Source organism: Lissotriton vulgaris, chromosome 9, assembly GCF_964263255.1.
Source record: "Lissotriton vulgaris chromosome 9, aLisVul1.2, whole genome shotgun sequence".
NCBI lineage: Eukaryota > Metazoa > Chordata > Amphibia > Caudata > Salamandridae > Lissotriton > Lissotriton vulgaris.
Genome location: NC_141697.1, coordinates 188,143,865 through 188,166,141, shown reverse-complemented (window position 1 = coordinate 188,166,141; position 22,277 = coordinate 188,143,865). Strand labels below are relative to the sequence as shown.

The 22,277-nt window shown below is 44.4% G+C and overlaps 1 protein-coding gene across 7 annotated transcripts in view; it reads left to right on the top strand.

The window, feature by feature from the left end:
• Window positions 1–22,277, top strand: part of NIN (ninein) — a 321,323-nt gene that overhangs the window by 114,576 nt on the left and 184,470 nt on the right. For all 7 annotated transcript variants that reach the window (XR_015299899.1, XR_015299898.1, XM_086937310.1 and 4 more), the window contains exon 5: window positions 21,285–21,324. Coding sequence is in view for 5 of the 7 variants with exons in the window: in XM_086937310.1 (XP_086793436.1) it covers window positions 21,285–21,324 (40 nt within the window). In the remaining 2 variants the exon portion in view is untranslated. The remainder of the gene's footprint in view (window positions 1–21,284; window positions 21,325–22,277) is intronic.

Sequence of the window (22,277 nt, the reverse complement as noted above, 5' to 3'; positions counted from 1 at the left end):
GGCAGACAAGGGTGTTGTGGGCTCGCTTGAGAACATGTCTCCATCCCAACCAAACATTTGACTTGAGAGTTCCCTGTGCAGATGAATTTGTCAGTAGTCTGTCCTGTATCTAAAGTTGTGGATTTTTATACTGCTGGAGGCTCAAAAAGTATCACATGATTTTAGTTTTACTCTGAATGTTTTAAATATTTTTGGGGATGGTTACCAGTTCGTATGAGCTATAGTGTTGGCGTTCTGTGCGTAAAATGAACATATGGATATCGTGCATGAGAAATAAAACTGTAGTTTTGCATTTTTATTTTCACAGGTGGCTGTAAGTTCCACCGGGAAGAATGCCTCCGGTGTGGGCTGCAAACCTTTAAAATAGCGCTGTATTCCTTATGTTTGATAACAAAGGGGGGGTGGGTGCAGCTGAAGCAGATGGTCGGGCGGGAGGAGTTGCTGAATTATTATCTAGAGGAAGGCCAGCAACACAGACTGCAGATGCTTTAGTGACCCAACTTCATGATTGAAGCCCCGGCCTACACCATCTGCTTTCATCAGAGCAAAGCACGTGTCTATCAAAATAATACATTGCTAAAATGGCCGACCCCAGCATTGCAATCGGTAATATATGTGAATCACATCCAGTTGTAGAACAATAGTATCTATTGGAACAATACCTGAGCGTGACATTGAGATGCACGCTCCGCAGCACCGACCGGACCCTTTTGTTTGCCTCAAATGCACTGGCTGCCGTCTGTGGACGCCATTTTGGAGCTACTTTAACCTTTGCCCCTTTTGACGACATAAACAATGACACTCTTGTTTCCGACCACTGGCAGTGGCTTACAAGGGCGGTTGGTGGTAGCTTAAAGTTGTCTGATAACTAATGCAGCGGCAGAAAAGCATACCGGCTCAATGGGATCACGGACGACACAAGGCAGAGTGCGCCCCCAGCTGACTAGATGTATTTATCCACTTAAAAAATCACGGCCGTAATAATATGGGGTCTTTTTAAAATAAGCCACAATCAAACGCTCACTCCCCCCCCCCTATACCCCCCCCCCCCCCCCCCCACCTTTCGCGCGAACGGCTCTGTTGTAATATTTCGCTTTAATATGCGAATGTCTTGGCTGACCTGTTTGGATAAAATGAAATTTATAGATTACAAAAAAATGTACGAATGGTTTGGGAAAATACCTCCATGAGAGTTGTTAGTTTATCAGGGAATAATTTATTTGCGCATTCCGTACATCAAGAATTTATTTCGCTTACTAAGATCGAAATTGTACCATTATATGGTTTTAATCTTTTAAAACATTACTTTGCAGGAAAAAAACTTCCAGTTAAATATGCAGAGATCCAGCCTGTGCACTTCCCCACAGCGGTGGAGTAAAGGTTGGAGGGACAAAGATGCGAGTAAAGAAAATAGCACGTCAATCTATTTAGGTACAGAAAGAAATCCCTCATTGGAGGTGCAGTTGGTCTCACTCTTATCTCGATCTCCCTCGCGCACACACGTCCACCCCTCTCGCCTGCTGAACTAAATTTAGCTGCACCAGAATGGCCCTGCACTGGCCTGGGTAGTAATGGCTGTCATCACGCACCTTGGTGCCAGCCAAGGAGGTAGCTGCAGAGGCAGCGAGCCAGGCTTCAACAGCCTTCTGTATTCATTCTAGCACCAGCCCTTTGTCTCGTCCTTTCCTCGCCCCACCCCCTGCTGGGATTAATGGGCAGAGACCACATATTTTTAATTGGAATAAAATAATGGCGGTCTTAGACTCCTGCACATGTGGCGTTCGCAGCATGTGGGGGATTTTTTGTTTAGCATAAAAGCGCAAATATTTTCAGGCCTTGGTTTGTCTCTGGGGATGCATCTCATCTAACTAATTCCACCTCTGGCTTCCACAGCCCCCTTTCCCCGAGCCATTAATTTAGCTCTACAGACTCATCAGTGGCAGATGAGATGCAGGCTGCCTGGTCCCAGTCTAGCCTGCCCAGGTCTGTCTGCGCCAGCAGTGCAGCCGGTTTTCACCGTCCAGCACTACGTTTGCTTTCAATGCCCCAGACTAGTTCCTTGGGCAATACTGCACACCTTCTAGTAAGTGCTTGATTGGTTAAAAAAAAAAAAGTGCAACGGCTCGCACGTGTTCCCCATGAGGCAGGAGCAAGCGCTGCAGAATGTCGTAATTTCCAAACATCAACGCTGCCTTGACTTGATTACACCTCATACCCAGATGGTCTGGGCGATTTTTTTGCCAGGGTGTTTTCCGCATAATTGTGATTTTTCTCACTTGCCCAGTAATGCATCATCTGCGGGGTAAATTACACAAAATGCTTCTAGCGCATACGGATGGCAAATTTCTATGCGCTGTCTCACGTGTTACTGCTACAGCGCATGCGAAAAGTTACCTGGCCATCTTTCGGTTACTGATGTCTCCATTAAGGGGTTACACAGATACTAATGAGGAGTGAACGTTTCCAGATAGCGGAAACTTACAAAAAAGGTCAACATAATGAAGTAATGCTGCCACAAATTATGCCACATACTTCGCCTTTTCATGCCACATAATGTAGTCAAGCCTGCCGCATAACTTGGTCCTAATCATCACTTAATTCTAGTGGCCCCGCTCATAGTTATGCTTTCCTCCACCTCAGATTGGTGTCTCTTTATCTCAAGCTTTCCTGACTGTCCTGGTCCGTGATAAAAATTAGCGGCAGCCGTCAAAAATACAAGCGATGGTATCCAGCTGCCCCATCGACTGGTATAATGGGAATACATTGAGCTCTGCTACTAGCTTTGATGACCCAGCTTAGTAAAGTGCTCAGTAATTGTAATGATGGGCCGTTAAGAAAGCAAATATAATGCCCCTCTTTTCTTTCAGTTGTTAAAATTGTCATAATTGGGGTCTGTGGACCCTTCACAGACCTTGGCCCTGGCAGCACTGCACCTGCTGTAGTAATGACCGCCACGACCCTGCTTACTTGTACACGCCTCTTCCAGTACCTCGATTTTGTGGTCCCACTGAGCATCCTTGTATGTCTGGCCTTGGACCAGATGCTAGTTAGGCGTGGCTTGACAGCACAGCTGGCCATTACCTTATTCCACCAACAGAACGTTTTAAGAATCTGTACTAAAAGGGGGGCCTTGGCCCCACCGACAAGATTATTACCTTTATTACAATAGTTCTAAAGTGAAGTGTATTACATTAACAGTGTAGTACAATTCTTACCTTGAGGGAAAGCTTAAGGTCGATACAGCAGGACTGAGTTGGTATTGTGACAAGCCGATGATCAAGAGTTTACGTCTGATCTACGTGAAAATCCTTGTTAGGCAGTTTTTAGAGGGGTTGTGGTTTTTTTGCCACCTGTAATTTTGCACATATTTATAATTTCATTGTTGTATGCATGTTGGGTTCCGGATTATGCACAATACAGTAGGCCGGCGTTGGATATGGTGGCAAGCCAATGATGAAGCCTACACGCCTAATTGGTTCATTCTGAAACTTTATGTGCGATGTTGAAGGTCTTACCTTTTTTGCTTGAAGTTAAATCAAGTGCAGGAGGCCCGACCTACTTATTGTGAAAAGCACAGTGCTTGAAATAGAAGTGCAGGCACTCTGTACCAGAGTTCCAGCTTGTTTCTGAGAAGTGCCGGTACTCTCCAATTAAAGTATTATTTCTCTTTTGAAGTGGCAGGACTATATGCTGGAGCAAATGGGGTTTGAGGTGCTGGCCTTTACAGGTCAAGAAGATAGGAAAAAGGGGGTGGCGATATTAGCTAGGAAAGGGGTTGTAAAAGTTAAAAGGAAGAAAGAGGATCAAGAAGGGCGATGGGTCTTGTTGGATGTGGAAACATTGGCTGGGAGATTCACAATTACCTCAATATATGGGTCAAATGAAGATGAATCTGAACTGCTGGAATTTCTGGATGGGGAATTAGCACTGTGGCCGGAGCCTGTAGTATGCTGTGGGGACTTCAATATTAATGGTTTGGATGGCTTAATTGAAAGAGATGGGGGTAAATACCGGGGTAGGAAGATAAGGACATATAAGGCAGTACAAAATCTAGCTCGACACAACGCCTTGGTGGATATGTGGGCTGAGAAAAATCCCATAGGCACAGGCAGCACCTACTATTCAGCTCCTCATAGAAAGGTTACTAGACTGGACTATTTTTTCATCTCGAGCTCACTGATGGGTAGAGCTGATATTGAACGACTCCCTAGGTTAGTGTCGGATCACAATCCGTTGGTTTTAAGCCTGACATTTGTTAGAGAAAGGGATAGAACGCATAATCAATGGACATTTGAACGGGGGCTGCTAAAGGAGGAGGAGTATGTGAAAAGGATGCAGGAATGGATTACACACTATTGGGACATAAATAGATATTCGGCATCAGCGGATATGGTGTGGGATGCTTTTAAAGCTGGAGTTAGGGGAGAGACACTAAGTTATACCATACTAAGAAATAAAAAAGAAAGGGAGAGGATAGAAGAGAGGATTAGAAGTCTGGCGAGTTTAGAGGAGGGTCTAGTGGGTGCAAGAAGTAGACAAGAACCTATTGAACAGATTTTATTGGATATAGAGGTACAGAAAGCGGAGACAGGAGTAACGATGGCGCAGAAGGCAGCAGGGAATTATCTAGCAAAAAAAGAAAAATGTTATGAGTTCAACGAAAGAGTGGGTCATTTATTAGCAATTAGAACCAGACAAACATTAGCTGCAGGGGAAATAAAAGAAATCAAGGACAGCACAGGGACTATAGTTAATAAGGTGGAGGAAGTGCAGGAAGTCTTTAGGAGGTTCTATGAATTACTATATGAGCAGGATGCAAGTAATGATCTGCCAAGGATACCAGAATATTTGTCAGATACACCACATAGAGGGTTAAGTACGGAAGATAGAGAGAGATTGGACCTTCAGTTAACGCTACAGGAGGTAAGAGAAGCAACATTTAGCCTCCCCTCTGGCAAAGCAACAGGACAAGATCAGATTCCTGTTGAATTTTATAGGACCTTTTGGGACGTGCTGGGAACAGACATCTGGACAATATGCTGTATGGCGCAGGGGGGTAGGGTAGTTCCACAGTCCTGGGCCGGGGCGGATATAATTGTAATATTAAAAAAGGATAAGCCTCCAATGGAGCCAGGCTCATACAGGCCAATAACGTTATTGAACGCAGACGCAAAAATATTCTCTAAAACACTAGCAAATAGGCTTAGTAGGGTTATTGAGAGTCTGGTGTCCCCGGAACAGCATGGCTTTATACCAGGCAAGGGGACTACCCAGCACACCAGACAGATGATCACCGTCCTGGATGCAACCGAGGTGGCAGGAGACCCTGTCGCGGCTATTTTTCTGGATGCTGAGAAGGCTTTCGACAGGGTCTCCTGGGACTATCTGTGGAAAGCCCTGGAATGGGCTGGGTTGGGTGAAGGCTATATAAAGGCAGTTCAGGCACTTTATAAGAACCCATCGGCTAGGATTAGAATCAACAAATCATACACAGAGGTAGTACGGATCCGACGCGGGACTAGGCAGGGATGCCCAGCTTCACCTCTACTATTTGCTATATACCTAGATCCGCTACTAAGAAGGCTGACAAGTAATCACAGGATCCCCCCAGTCAGATTACACGAGCAGGAATATAAGCTGTTCGCCTATGCGGATGACGTCGCAATCATAACATCAGCGCCAGGGGGGGGGGCTAATAGAAATAGAGCAAGAGGCAAAGAAATTCGGGGCTTTTTCTGGATATCTTATAAATAGAGGAAAGACGCAGATAGTGCAGAACAGGTTTGCCAATTGCCAGGATACCAGAGTAGTTCCAGAAGCAATGTATTTGGGGATCAGGGTATCAGCGGAATTGGATAGAGTCATAGAGATTAACATAGAGCCACTCTTAGGGAAAGTTAAAAGAAACTTAGAGAGTCAATAAATTACATCTGACGTTAATGGGGCGAATTAATATGATCAAAATGGTTACGTTTCCGAAACTTCTATACATCCTTAGAGCAATCCCCTTATATGTTGATGGTACATGGTTTAACGAAATAGAAGCAATTATGAATAGGTTTATATGGGCACAGGGGAAGACACGAAGGGCGTATCGTTTCTTGACACTCCCAAGGGAGAAGGGGGGTTGGGGCGCACCTGATTTTAGATTATATTATTGGGCAGCAGCTCTACAATACGCACAAGGGTTATTAGGACGGGGATGTGGGAATGCTTATGAAGCAGTTCTGGGTAAGGAGGCAGGGAACGCCTTGGTGAATACAGTGGATTATGTATACTTCAAACATACTAGGTTCAAGACACTGAGCGCAATTTATAAAATCTGGAAGGCCGTTGGGAAAGAGCTAGGAATTGGGAGATATAACAGATATCTTAGGCTATACTCCAATAACGATCTTCCCTCAGAAATCTTCAGGGATACAGTCATGAAGGAATGGGATGGTAAGGGGATTAAAAAACTAGGTGACCTGCTGGATGCAGAAGGGGTGTTCTTTTCATTCCAAGAAATTCAAACTAAGGCTAATATCCCAGGATGTAATTTCTTTAAATATTTACAACTCAGAAGTTACTTTTATAAGAAACAGGGCGGGACAGTAGGGATGTCTTATTGTAGGATAATGGACTACTTGGAGCGTAGTACACGGGCAACGATTAGACAACTTTATGCTGAATTTTATGCATTAAAAACAGACGATAGAGAGAAATTCTCCAAGAAATGGGTGGAACAAGTAGGGGCGCACCCTGATGGTCTACAAAACTCATTAGATCTGGGACGGTCGGTTTTGTGCCCGGCTACGCTACAGACCCAGCACTATAAGACGATTTATGCTCTCTATCACACACCTGCAAGAATTGCCCAGTGGGGGGGCACTACGGGCATAACATGTCCAAGATGTAATTCAAGTAGTGCCAATATGGTACATATGTTTGCACAATGTCCACAACTCTATACATTAAAATTGGCAATCAAAGAATTTATGGAAGTTTCTCTAGGGATAAAGACTAAATTGTCGGAAGAATTGATAATGTTAGGGGTGAATATAAGAGACAGCAATGAACACCCAGAATTTTTGTTTATGGCTACGGCAGTTTTAAGGATTATTATTGCAAGGGCTTGGCTTGATAAGACGGCACCCACATTTCAGACGTGGATAGCAAGGCTTCTCTCCACATATAATTTAGAGAAGGCAATTTATGATAGGAAAGGCAGAAGGGCAAGGTCATTGGGGGGTAGGATCTGGTTACCCATAGAGAAATGGAAGAATGGGAGCAAGTAGAGGCTTAAAATATAAGAAGACTGATTTTGATTGTACTTGAATTTTGTATTTGTATTTGAATCTTGTGAAATATCTCCATTATTTTTCTCTTTTTTTATGGTCTGTACTGCTAAAATGTATATTGGTATTATTGGAAAAATGAGGGGGGGAAAAATTCAATACAAATATTTAAAAAAAAAATGAAGTGGCAGGACCCTCCCTCTCAAAATAAAGAAGTGCCAGTACTTCGTACCGGCCCATTTAAGGCACTGGAAAAGCATTTGTTGAAGCAAATGGGACTTTAAAGGTGAATGATTACACTATACTGTAGTAGGCAAGATTTGCAGTGTTGGTTGCCTGCTCTAACAAACAACTCTAAGACACTCTCTGCTATTGTACCACTGAACTCTACTCTCCTCCCCTCACCTCTAATCCATTCTTCTCCTCCCTACTCCACCAAATCAAGTGTGCAACACTTTACTACCCCACTCGACATTGGGACACACCACGCTTTGAAGTGCCTACATAGGTTTGTGCTAACAGATTTAGTGTTTAAGATAAAACAAGTGCCTTCAAAATATATATTTTAGAAATGCGCAAAAAGACTGTACCTAGTGCAAAAAATGTTTGTGTGTCCATTTAATGGACCCACTCCAGGACTCTGCAGGTAACACCCTAACATTACCTCTCAAAAAATAGTCACCATGAAGCCCCAGTGACTCCATCAGTTATGTATGTATGTACATGGTATTTTTATTGTGCAATCCCACTCAAAAGGCAGTATAGTGTTGTACATAGTCCAAGATTAGCCTCCATTCAATGAGTAAGAGTTGAGGAAGCTGGGCTGTGCATGGCTAATGCATTTTAATGTACCATTCTTCAGAGATGTAAGTCTTCAACTCGTTCCTAAATTGGAGCAGCATTGAGGCAGTCCTGATGGATAGGAGGATGCTGTTCCAATTCCTGGGTGCATAGATAGAAAACAACTGCTGTCTTGTTTTTCTTTTTTACACTTAGTCTGCAGTCAGATGGTTTCCTGGCTATGGATGTGGTGAGATCCACCAGAGTGGGTTAGGTTTGTCTACAAGATACAGAAGCATGCTGGTTGTGATAGCTTTGTACTTAACGCCTCTGGTTTAAGGGTGGCATGGGCCAGCAAAGGAAGCCAATTGAGTTCCACCAGGACTGGAGCGACATGATCCTAATTCTTTAGGCCCTGTTTAACGTGCTGCAGCATATAGAATGATCCCAAGGGGTGCCAATGTGGTGTGTGGGAGGCCATTGAGTAGTGCATTACCACCACCCAGATGCAAAAGTACATAGTCATAATAGCAATTCTGAAGTCACTTTCTGGAAGAATTGGTTTAATTTTCTTTAGAATAGGCAGCGGATAACAGGCTTTTTTTTTGCAATGTATTTCTTGAGGTTGGTGTCCAGGGTCATTCTGTGAATTGGCATTCGGTGGAGGTTGGGGTTTGAAGCTGTCAAGCTTCATGTCGTTGAGCCTGGTTTGCACCGTCTCTTGTTTATTATTTTTGGCAAATAACTGGGATTCTGTCTTGGTTGGGTTGAGATTCAGGTAGATGCTGGACATCCAAGTCTAGGTGGTGAATAAGTAGTGTTTGAGATGTTGGCTGTCTGCAATAGAAGAGACTTTCAAGTTGAGTTGTGTATTATTAGCATATTGGTGAACCTTGATACTGATATCTGTGAGTAGAGCACAAAGTGGCTCCATTCATACGTTGAAGAGGACGGGTGACAGTATGGAACCCTATGGGACTCCACAGGTGATAGGAATCTTCTGTGACTTGGAGTTGCCGATGTGGTCAAAGTGCTGTCTGTTGGAAAGGCAATAGGCGAACCAGTGAAGGACTTTGACGGTGCATACCATTTGCGACTCACAGGTGTGTAAGAGGGAAGGATGGGTGACTGTGTTGAGGGCACCGGAGAGGTCCTGCAATATCAGGAGGCAGGGGTCTTCACATGTGGTCAAGAGGGCCTGGTCTAGGATAAGTAAGGTTGTGGTCTCTGTGCTTCAGCGTGATCTGAAGCCAAACTGCTGGTCTTGGTGGAGATGGCTAACATTGATGGGGTGTTGGAGTTGAAGGTGGACTGTTTGTTTCAGTTATCCTGCCGATGAATGGTAGTTGAGTGGTCATCCTGTTGATGACAAGGTTATCCAAGTCTACTGTAGGTTTGTTTAGGAGTAAGAGGATCTGGCCTGTCATGAGACCTCCTGGAAGATGGCTTGAGTGAGAGAGGAACTTAGAATGGTAATTTGAGTGTAGAAGTGCTTTGGTGCATGATGCTAAAACGTAATCTTCACAAGAAGTGGCTTTGAGGGTGCTAAAGACTATTCTGGCTTCCAAGCCACTTTTACATTTGCTAATTAACCCATTGCACACACTTACATTTCTTTCAGGTAGCAGGCACTCTGGCAAGAAGGATTATTTCTTCTACAGCTATGTGCCAGTCCCTCTGCCTCACAGTACATTAGAACCCTGTCCTTCCTTTTCAGCAAATGCACCTAAAAGTCTACATACATTTCCATGGATGTTTTTTTTTTTTAACTAAAAAGTATGGTAACTGTATCTGGAAAATGAAATCGGCATGGCAACGTTGTTCCCACTGGATCCTGCCCAATTCGACCTCTGATGAGGGTTAAAGATTTGGGCTGTTAAGATTCCTTGTTTGTCCCTCTTGGAAGGTTGCAGGTATTTTTTGCCAATTGTGATTCTGTGCCCATTTTCAGTTTTGTAACTGTAGCCCTGATGCCTGCTTTGTGGGACAGCTTATGTGCAAGACAGTAGGCTTGGGTTGGTTATGGTGAAAAGCTGAATGTAATAGCAATAGGCTTGATTGATCTTTTGAAAAAGTTACAAGACATGCCCAAGGTTGATCAGTTTATTATAAAAAATTAAGACAAACGCAGTATTTTTGATTTATTTACCCATAAAAGCACATGTTGAAGCCAATAGTCTTTTAATGGTCTATTGTTATTACACCTTGATAAAGCATTCAGACAAGTATTTTGTTACAAAGTAATCTCACAGATTATGCTGTTAGGCAATAGTTTTGATGTAGATTACCTGCCTTGACACTCTGGGGTTTGAAGATTTGCACTGTGATTAGCCTTGCTTGAAAGTTGTAGGATGACCTGCATGTTTAGTTGTCAGCTAGGCTCTTATAATACTCAAAGAAAACCTCCAATATATACATACATACATACATTACATATTTGTACATGCAGAGAGGGACTGTGGGTCAGACCCTGATCAGTTTTGAGTGTCATTAAGATTCTGTTTCCTCATATGAAAGAATACAGCAAGGGCACTGGGTCAGCAGAATTAGGACACTGACTCTATTGCCGTTTGAGAGATGGTATTTCACCTGATCACGTGCGCATACTGTGGACCAGTCCTTTTATTTTCCATTTTCTCCTTTTCTTTCACTGATTTTTTTCAGATAGTTTCCTAAATAATGCTGCCAGGTTGGTTTCTTGCCATTTGATACATCTTCAGTGTGCTATATCCCATGTGGCCATGCTTCTAAACACAATGGCCATCTTACAATTGGTATTCTTCATAGATTATAATTGGTTTACTGTTCCAGTATGACTGTGGCTTTTAAAAGCTTTGTCTGCCATCTTTGATCTGTTCAATAATGCTACACTATGAATTATACTATTCCAAGATGGCCACCTAGTGCGAGGTTTAGAGTGGTCACCTTGTACTGTGCATAGTATATTTTTACTTATCTTAGATAGCCAGCACTTTGCTTAAAGAGGCGGCCATGTTGAAACTTAAAAAACAGTTCATTATATGTAAAGCCATTGCACGCTGATCTCCGCGCTATGTTTAGTTTAATTTTTTAATTGCAAGAGTATGCCGTTGTGTTTAGGTTTTGATATGTTTTCTTTTCTACTTTGATTCCTTGAATTTATCTTAAATATGCTTTTTAAATTGCGTTAAAGGTTTTATTATGTATGGGTGAGTGCTTGAATGCAAGAATGAGTCTGGTGCTCGAACTAGTGACTTGTTGTGCTTGTATGATGAGTTATTGAGTATCTAAATTTACTTTGACTGAAGAGGCGCTTTCAGGTCTAAGCCAGCATTGCTGATGCTCGTGAACTGTGTGAATGGTTGCCCTGCTGGCTGTTTTGTGAGAAGGAAAAGGGTGGAGGTTTGTGCCAACCGTAGACACTTTTTCATACGCTTTGTATGGTGAGCGATAGACGGCATAGTTGTCTCTTGCACGAATATGCATTTTTGATCAGGTTTGCTGTAGATGGTGCATGCTGGAAGCGGTCTGCGAGAGACCACCCCCTGGCCTTCATGAACAAGTTGATGAGAAGTGACCGGCTTGTAATTTGCAAATGTAACCAATGCTCCTTCTGTTTCTGATGTATGCCGGAAGGGAGCAGGGTTGCTTCCTTGTTTACTGTTGTTGCTCTTTGACTGTTCACCAGTGAAGCAATTGTTCAAGGTCCGAACTGGATCTTTTGTGCTTGAGCACGCTTACTGGGTTATATTTACAATTCTAAACTGCTTTGATCACAGCCCAGTGTAGTCCTTCCTTCCAAGAGTTTAGACATGCAGGCCATCCGGGCATTACTTTTAAGGAGGACTTGGAGACAAGGTGGAGTCCTAGGTTTCTGCAGTACTACATATTCATGGAAGTACATGACTGTTAATCAATGCATGGTGTTCAGTGTCCACTGCTGTGCACCAGTACATGGGTGAATGCACATGATTGTGCAGCAGTACATGTCCGTGAACGGTCAGGTTTGCACATTGGTGGTGATTGAACTGGTTTGCACTTTGATTGGCGGGGGTGAAGATATTGGATTGTACGTCGGCTCTTGGGGGTGGATGTACTGATCTGTGTATTGAGCTTGGTGAGCCACAGAAGCTTTGAGCCAGAGGCCTAGCTGTAGGTCAGCTCGAGGTCCTGTTGAGCCCTCGAGCCCAAAACGAGCCAAGCACATCATGCGGCTCCTGCCTGCCACCCACGCTTACGCCTTATTCGCTAGGAATTAAAGACAAAGCATTGACCTCTCATGTAAATGGGTGCAAAAGGGAAACCAATCTAGTAATCTAAACCCCTTTTGGAGAAGTTGCATTGGTTACCCATCAAACAGAGGGTGAAGTTTAAGATCTGCTGTACAATGCATAAGTGTCTACAGGGAAATGGTCCAGCATATCTGATTAATAAATTCTCCTGGTATACACCGACACGCTCTTTGAGATCCAGTGAGCAGGCATTGTTACAGATTCCAAAATTTAGCAAAGTGAGACAAGGGGGAAGATCTCTTACGGTTGCTGGTCCAACTTTGTGGAACAGCCTCCCACTGTATTTGAGACAGTGCAAGGACCACCTTCCTTTTAGGAAGCAATTAAAGACATTCCTTTTTCAAAATTGACTTATGTTTATGGTTAGGGTCCGCTAGTTGCTTTTTTGGCTGCCAAAGGCGCGGAGATACTCCTTCGGGAAGTGATCCTAGCGCGGTACAAACACGCAAAATAAATAAAATAAATAAAGTAATGGAATTGCTCAATATTATGAAAAGAAGAAAACCTGAGATCGATCCTGACTTTCCTGCTTTACCAAATTATGTGATCCTAAACCATTATTTTATTTCTCTGTGCCGCCATTTTATTATTTGATTGAATATGAGAACACCTCAGGCGGAGGGGGCATGACTGCTTCTGAGCGATTTAAAAACGATCGCTTCTAATAAAAGCCATCCAAAGCAATGATTCAATCTGAAGTACTAGGTGAAATGCTTCCGCATTTAAAAAAATACTTTATGAAACAAATTTTAAAGAGACATTATCATATATTTACATGTTTGTTTATCGATTTATATGCTAAACATTTTCATGGCTCGGTTGGTGCATGGCCTCTTAAGAGCCAAGCCAGACCATTGTCTCTGCTCTCCTGTTGCTGTGTTCTCACCCATTTCTCTCTGCGTGCCAGTTATTGACGGTGAATGTACTCGTCTGTTTCTTTTCTTAGTGACGAATGCAATACTCTGTGTGTCATTACATGTGTCCTGGCCTGTGTCATTTCTTGGTGGGTGAATGTACTGGACTCCCTGTTGGCACATGCTGGCTAATATACTGGTCTGCAAGTCTCTTGTTGTTGGCTAATATACTGGTCTGCAAGTCTCTTGTTGTTGGCTAATATACTGGTCTGCAAGTCTCTTGTTGTTGGCTAATATACTGGTCTGCAAGTCACTTTTTGGTGGTTAATGTACTGGTCTGCACGTTGGAACATGTTGGTGAACTTACTGGTCAGCAAGTCACTTCTTTGTGGTGAACCGATAGGTTTGCACATGTTGGTGAATGGACTCGTCTGCGCTTTACATCTTGGTGGTGAATGCAATGGTCTTCGTCTCAGTGCATGTTGTCAATGTATTGATCTGAGCATCATTTCTTAGTGGCGAGTCCTGTGTGTCAGTACATTTTACCAAAAATACTGGTCTGCGACTCAATACATTTTGGTGAATGTACTGGCCTAGGTCTCAGTATATTTTGGGGATTGTGCTAGTCTGCACCTCAGTACCTGTTGGTGAATGTACTGGTCCGTGCCTCAGTACTTGTTGGTGAATATTCTGGTCTGCTTCTCAGTATATTTCGGTGAAATGTACTGGTCTGCACCTCAGTACATGTTGGTCAATGTTCTGGTTTGTGTGTCAGTAATGGTGCTGAATGTTCTGGTTTGTGTGTCAGCAATTATTATTATTATTATTATTGCATTTCTTATATAGCGCCAGAATCAACCCCCGAAGGGGTATCTCCGCGCTTGCCTTGGGAACCCGTCCTGGTTTTTCCCCGTGAGATAGCCCCTACAGGGCATCCCCAAGGTGAAAGCCAGGCATCCCGCCGCGGGGGGCCGTTGTGGAGATTAAGCAAGCTTAATGCCCAGAGTTGCAGAGTGTGAACCCATGATTAGGTCAGGCACCGAAGAGAGAATTATCGAGTCCGTGGACATATGAGCTCAACACCCTGCCGCGTCGGGAATCGAACCCTGGTCCCGGGTCTGACCTCTGCTTCAGGGTCTGCCTGCTCTAACCAGTGAGCCACACTTCTCCACCAATGGTGGTGAATGTTCTGGATTGTGTCGGTAATGGTGGTGAATGTTCTGGTTCTCATCTCAGTACATGTTGGTGAAGGTATTGATTTTGTGTGTTCTGGTTTGCGTGTCAAAAATGGTGGTGAATGTTCTGGTTTGTGTGTCAGCAATGGCAGTGAATGTTCTGGTTTGTGTATAAGTAATGGTGGTGAATGTTCTGGTTCTCATCTCAGTACGTGTTGGTGAAAGTATTGATTTGTGTTTTCTGGTTTGTGTGTCCGTAATGGCGGTGAATCTTCTGGTTTGTGTGTCAGTAATGGCGGTGAATGTTCTGGTTTGTGTGTCCGTAATGGCGGTGAATCTTCTGGTTTGTGTGTCCGTAATGGCGGTGAATGTTCTGGTTTGTGTGTCCGTAATGGCGGTGAATGTTCTGGTTTGTGTGTCCGTAATGGCGGTGAATCTTCTGGTTTGTGTGTCCGTAATGGCGGTAAATGTTCTGGTTTGTGTGTCAGTAATGGCGGTGAATGTTCTGGTTTGTGTGTCAGTAATGGCGGTGAATGTTCTGGTTTGTGTGTTTGTAATGGCGGTGAATGTTCTGGTTTGTGTGTTCGTAATGGCGGTGAATGTTCTGGTTTGTGTGTTCGTAATGGCGGTGAATGTTCTGGTTTGTGTGTCAGTAATGGCGGTGAATGTTCTGGTTTGTGTGTCAGTAATGGCGGTGAATGTTCTGGTTTGTGTGTCAGTAATGGCGGTGAATGTTCTGGTTTGTGTGTCAGTAATGGCGGTGAATGTTCTGGTTTGTGTGTCAGTAATGGCGGTGAATGTTCTGGTTTGTGTGTCAGTAATGGCGGTGAATGTTCTGGTTTGTGTGTCAGTAATGGTGGTGAATGTTCTGGTTTGTGTGTTAGTAATGGTGGCTGTACTTCGCCAGGTCATGCTGTGTCTTTGCTATGTGCTTTTTTGTAGCATAATAGTGTCTGAAAGGGGGGATATTTCCTAAAAACCGGACTGACCTAATCTAGTTTCTATGCCAACCCCGGGGATTAATGGCTTTCTGCTGTAATCTGAAAGAGACTATTACAGCGGTGCATTAAGATTTACATCCTCTTTTATTTCCCCAGTGGCCATCCATCCATCCCTCTGAATCCGCGCGCGCATCTGCACAGTGTAATGTGTGACACGTCCGCTGATGTCACCGTTATCAATCCTTTGTCTCTTTAAACGATGCCCTGTGCCCAGACAAAGCCTGATTTGTGGGGGTGAAGGACGAGCTATTTTCAGGAACCACTCTCTGTATGATGTCATTTAGCATTTCTATTCCTCCTTCAGTGTAAGCCTTATCGTGTCCGTGTCAGTGGATGTACAACATTTACTGTTCCTGTTCCCGCTAAGAGCTGCATTAAATTGTTATAGTTCAGGGATTACTTTGTCTTCCAAATCTGTGTAATGTTATGCAGCTTTGTAGCACGCACGATCACCCGGGTAGGTATCCTGGAGCCGAGCAGGCATGAGTCTAGGCACACTGGGTGCCTCGTGGGAATTCTCCAAAAGCCAGGCCTTCAGCTTCTTGCGGAATTCAAGATGTGAGGCGGAGGCTCTTCTGTGTAGCGGTGGGTCGCGCCCCGCTTTAGGAGCTATGTGGGAGAAGGCTCGACCGCTGGATCTTGGTTTCTGTATGCATGGGATGTGTGCAAGTAGGTATGTGGACGAGTGGAGGTGTTGGGAAGGTTTCTAAAAAAAAAGACGTGATTGTTGAGGTGTACTGGGCCAGTGTTCTGTAGTGCCTCGAAGTGTGGGGGAGGAGTTTACTTGTCAAATGGAGTTTTAGAATGTTTTATGTACAAATGTCTAAATAAACTTGTCTTTGAACCTGAATCTGTAGGGGAGGAGTTTGAATTGTGCTCGGTTGAGAATGCGGAGCCAGTGGGGCTCCATCAGGTGTGTTGTGAGACCGGCGTGGGTGGTTGAGAGTGACGCTAATAGCCAAGTTCTGAATGGTCTGCAGTCTTCTGGGGAGTTTTTTTGTTTATCTGGCATAGAAGGTGTTTCCATAGTCCACTTTGCTTATTTGTTCTATTTTCAGATATCTGTAAATCAGAGGCCTTTGCAGTAATGCGTGTAGGTGTGTTTGAATTGGGGGTGTGTGTGGTGAGAGAAACACGCTGTAAATACATATATGACGCTCACAGCCAGTGCTGTTAGTCGTCGGGGACCTGTATAGTGAAATAAATACCATGACAGGCACCTTGCTGATCCGGATGTGACAATCTCACCTCCCACCAATGCTCACCCTAAGACCTTGTGCCTGCAGGTTTGTGCATGACTGCGTTCTCTGACTCAGGGCCCCCACCCTCCACTTCCTGGGCTCTCTGGGTCACAGAGCCCCTCAGTGTCTGGAAAGATCTATTTGTGTATGAAGTGGGTGGCTGCTCCATTTATAAAGATAGTCACTTAATCAGAACGTCGCCAGGTTCCAAAAGACCAGCCCTCCATCCGGCGAAAGCAAACCACCATCTGTTGAAAGGAGGAGCAGGAATCCTCTGTCCGGTGTTAATATTCATGTTCATGCAGGGCCACCAAGCAAGAAAATCCCAACACATATCCTTACCAGAAACTGCAATCCCAATCGCCCACCTGTTGAACTGCGTTGGGGCATCTACATAAAAGGGTGCATGCTTTTCCTTGTAGCTTCGTTTACTTTTGAGTGTTTTGTAGAGCGCAGTGCCTTTTGAAACACTGGCAGGCACGGCTCAAACACACATGCATCAAATATCCGTTGTGTGTAGTAGGACTTCCAAAGTCAGCGGCCTTGGTTGCAGCGCGCGCCCCTGGTGGCAGCTCTGGCAGAAATGGGCGCATCTCCCGAAGTCCGGAGACTGATTGCAGAGGGTCCCCTGGAAAGCCCATGTCCAGGTTGCACTGTGTGCTCTCCCCCCCCCCCCCCCCCCCCCCCCTCATACACACAGCGCGCGCATAGTTATTAACGCCCAGCCATGCAAGAACACTACACCCAGTGAATTCTTCTGCCGGCGGGAGTGATGCGCAGCAGCGCCGGGCCCTAATCTTACCAGGCTGTATGGAGGTCAAGACGACGCACTGGGTGGCCCCAGACAGCGAGCCTTCCACAGCAGGGGGTCGGTGTCTCAAGCCTCAAGGAGACAGACAGGTGGTGTAACCCAAGCCTGCAACGGAGGAGAGTGAGGCCCTGCTTAACTCTGTTAACAACAAAGGCACGGGGTCCGTCAAAGGAGGCGCAGGCCCCCCTCGTGCCCGGGAGACCGACTGAGCGGTGCCGAGAAGTGTGCGGGCCCCAGACTAGCTTCAGAGGGAAGGGGTCTCTGGCAGCCTCGGATGAAGCCGGCGGTGCAGAACACACCGTGTGCAATCCTCCGAGTGCAATGCATAGCTAGAATATCACGCAACCAGCGGACAGGACTGTGCTGAATTGTATCGTCCTTTAAATACTGGGTGAAAACCTTGCACGGGAATAAGAGTTGCGCGCCCTCTCCCCGATCCACACGCGCACTTCTCCAGCCTCTTTACCAGCAAGGGCAAGCAAGGAAAAAAGCCCCTTCGACAGCTGTTGGGGTGGTAAAATGTACCATTGGGAGGGTCCAATGGGCCCCGGTTATAGAGCACCTTCTGCACCTGTGGTTGCTACGCCCCTGCTATTCACCCCAAGCCTCGAACCCTACAGAGGTAGTAACTCAGTGGCATGGCTTTCATCGATCTCTCCAGTTGGAGGCAGAATGCTACTCTGACGTTTTCTTTCCCTTAGTGAACCTCCTAACGTTTCGAGGCGAAGAAGAAGCTAGTTACTTAGCTGTAACAGTAGATTTGCCGCTTGACTCGTCTAGGTGTATATATATCCCGCCATCTAGTCGTTGGAGTTGAAAAGTACTCCTCCCGATACAACGCCCCCCCCCCCACCCCCGTATTTGGGCTCTCCGCAATTACCAGAGTATAATTAAGATAAATCTGTGTGCAGTGCAGTGACGGGTTTAACTCCTCATAACATATCAGAGGGTTAATGTGCCTGCTGCAAAGCAACCACTAACGTCCAGGTCACACATCCATATTTAAGGCAAGAGCTCAAAGGCTTCCCGCTTTTGCTGCAGAGTTCATTGTGCCCCCTGCAGCTCACACGTTATACTCTTTGCAATATTGCTCAGTGAGTTATAACCCTGCATCAATACCCAGTTTCAAGGAGCTTCAGGCAGATTTAAAGGCGTAAGTGTCGAACCTTCCTTTTTTTACCTCCCTCTCATTATTCTAAGGCTGCGGAAAGGGCTCCTTCGGGTAGTAAACAAGAATATCAAGTTTTTAAAAATAGTGCTGTCTAAAGGGATTAGTGTCACTGCGCATGCGTGTCTCCTACATAAAGGTGGGACAAACTAGGAACCCGTCTCCATATCGTAGCTTATCTCTTAAAACGTGTGACGTGGTAAGCGGATGTATGTCGTTACAACGCATACTTTTACAACGCATACCTTTACAACGCATTTTTTACAACAAATTCTTTGAAACTACCTTTACAACGCATACCATTACAGTGCATACCATTACATTGCATGTATGGTAAGTATTGGATAGTGTAGGGGTAAAAATTACTATTCTAACTCCAGGGGGGTGCAACAGTAGGGTAAGTGTTGGATAGTGTAGGGGTAAAAATTACTATTCTAACTCCAGGGGGTGCAACAGTAGGGTAAGTGTTGGATAGTGTAGGGGTAAAAATTACTATTCTAACTCCAGGGGGTGCAACAGTAGGGTAAGTGTTGGATAGTGTAGGTATGCGTTGTAATGACATGCGTTGTAGTGGTATGTGTTGTAGTGACATGCATTGTAATGGTTGCGTTGTAATGGCATGCGTTGTAATGGATGTTGCGTTGTAAAAGTTTTGTTGTAAAGGTAGTGCGTTGTAAAAGTTGCGTTGTAAGTGTTGTTTCCCGTGGTAAGCTGAGGGTCTTTGTGTTCTGGCCTCGAGGTGTCGGGCTCCACCATCCTCCCAGGCCACGAGACTTGAATGAAGTGTGCGTGTTGGGCCTGACTGAAAAAGAGGCTTTTCTGCCCCCTGCAGGTTGATTCTCTGAACGGAAAACGCACAAGTGCAGGTCCCGCTGGATGTGTCATGAATAGAAGGGGCGAAGTTTCACCCCTAAACCAGGTGCACAGCTTTAAATTGGGGTTATCCCACTTTGCTTTTTTATCCACAATTTTCCAAATTTTAACAAATTAATCCACGCACTCCAACGTGTTTATTCCGTTTCATTTATTTTCTTCGTTTCATTCAGACGTGAAAAGCCCATGAATTTTACTGCTTCTCATGATCCAGATATGCTCAACCGAGCCTTTTTCTGGTCACGCCAAAATACATGAAAACATCCTCGGTAGCAGATCATATTCTACCCAATGCATTTTGGGCTGTTCATAAGCCCTTCTTCAGGGGTTCACTACAATAAAAGACTATTTGCAATTAGAGTATGGCTTCATACCCTGTAGTTTACAGCAAATCTGTTCAAAACCAATCTTATTACCCCGAATGTTGACAGCGTTTTCCCTCTAAAATGGAGCATAATGCTACCTCGACAATGCCTGAAAAACCACCATTCTTCCACTTCGAGTTTTAAACTTTCCCCTAATGTAACATCACAGTTCCGCACTTTTGTGATGTATGGAATGCCTGCTGGATGTGTCCCAGGGCCAGCAAATCGCAGCAGAAGCCGGCACGCTTCAGTGGGTCCAGCATCCCGGATAAAGGCCCGGTGATAACTAGAGCTGGAATAGCTGGAAGTGTAGGATGACCAGCATTTTAAAGCCACAAACCGGGACATTTCACAAACATAGAAGACGGACTACAATTTTACTTCAAGACGGCGCACAGAGTGACAGCGCGCACCAGCAGAAAATGATCGAACAGGCAGTAAGAACATGCATACAATGCAATTTTAAGCCTAGTAGCTTGCCTGTTAATGAAATTGCTTTCTTGAAACAACTGCTAACTATCACTGCTTTGTGAAACATAAAAAAACACCTCCGGCGATTTTCAGCTGTCCCTCTTTAAAAAACAAGCATGAGCTACATTTTTTGAAATCTGCCGTGACAGCGGGTGAACAACGGGGACTGTCCTGGCAAATCTGGAACGCCTGGTCACCCTATGGAAGTGGAATCCTGCAGCACCCCCTCACTTTCAGCAGAGGCGGCGACACTCCGATAACCCCAACTCGTGTGGCATGATGATAGAGGGGTGTGGTGGGTTTAGGTACAGGGTGTGATGCAACCATTTGACATTGTGCTGCATTCGGTGGTTTCACTACCTGAATTTACACTGAAAATTTAGCTGAAAGGACTCGTATCGCCTGAAACGGTCCACTCTAGCCTAATGAAAATATCAGACTAGGGTGTAATTAAGAATTATTTTCTTTTGAGTTATCAAGGTGTATATTGAAGGGGGTTTGGTTATACCTTTGCCATTCTTATTGATTTAAGTGCTGGATAAAGACTACTTGTTGGCCTTCGTATAATAGAAGAAATACTACACAGAGCTGTCCGAGATGGGTCTTGCTCATACAGTGTGATTGCAGGCTGCTGAATTAGGGCTCAGGTGAACAAGCAGGTAATGTTTGTTGTAGAAGACTGGGGCAGGTCTCTGCCTCCCCAGACGTTACCCTAAGCGATGGATGTGTGTAAAGGCGTCATTAGTTGCAGTACTCAGAACAGCTCTTTTAATTAGATCTTTCCGCAGATGGTTTAATTACAATCTGGAATAAATCCATGAGGAGTGACAGCCCACACGTGTGGCACTTCTGTGCATTGCTTACTGTGCCTTACATGGAAGTACTTGATTTCTGACATGTGTTCTCTAGAGGAAGAACCAGTTGGAGAAAAAAAAACGTGGTGTATGTGTGCAGCTCGAATAGTAATCACTTCTCTTTGTTTTAATTTTTTTTGCAGCACTGGAAGACCCAAGACAGCGAAGAATATGAAGCAGAAGGTAAGAGAAATCATCTGTGTTTGTGCCCCACGCCCTGCATTTATTACAGGCCACTCCGAGGACGTCATACCTTGTGAAAACAACTTGTGCAGTTAAAACAAGGCAATGACCTGATCTGCCTGGTCTGGCGGGCTCGTTTAAGGGTAGTCTTAGGTGAAGCCAGCATTGCATTTGTCAGGGCTCACTAAGAATTTCATTTGCTACGGACATCTGCTGAAGTGAACCACAGTTCCATATTTCAGCAGAGCCAACTAAGCCTTTCATCTTTCAGAGTTTGGTAGGTTGACTATCATTAATTTCTTTTAATAGTCACTAACACCTGATCATTACCACATTTAGGCAATTCAAGAACTGCAGAGCCATGCACATTGTATTTAGGTCTCCAATTTCATGCTGTTAATTCTTTGATCTTTTATGTGTGCATTTATTCATATGTTTTTCGCCCATATTACAAATATTCATCCATATTTATTTCACGTTTCACAAATAAAAATTGGGTCGTACCAGGTATATTTCCACATTCATTTAACTGATAAATGTGTGCTGGTATTTTGATTCCTGTCCGGTTTTAGCACTCCAAGCAGTCAAATATAATAAAACTGATTTATTTGAAAATATTAGCTTCGTAATACAAACAAGTCCACATATAATTTATTTAAGAACATGCTGTCAGTTTGCACATGCTGGCCTGGAAGTCTTCCAGGTGACTCAAAGAAAATAGTCCTAATTTTCGGAATTTGTTTTTTTTAAAAATAAATGCAGGCAGGAAACCACATTTATTTTTGCTGATAAATAATTGGAAAACAATCTGGTGGTCTTAATTATATTAAACAAGTGAATTACTTGCCTCATACCTCCTCCAGCCTCTACAACTGCAACCTAGGACCACTCGCCCTCGCAGAAACTCGTGCCACACTCACCCCGTTGACCAACACAAACCTTAAACAGGCAGT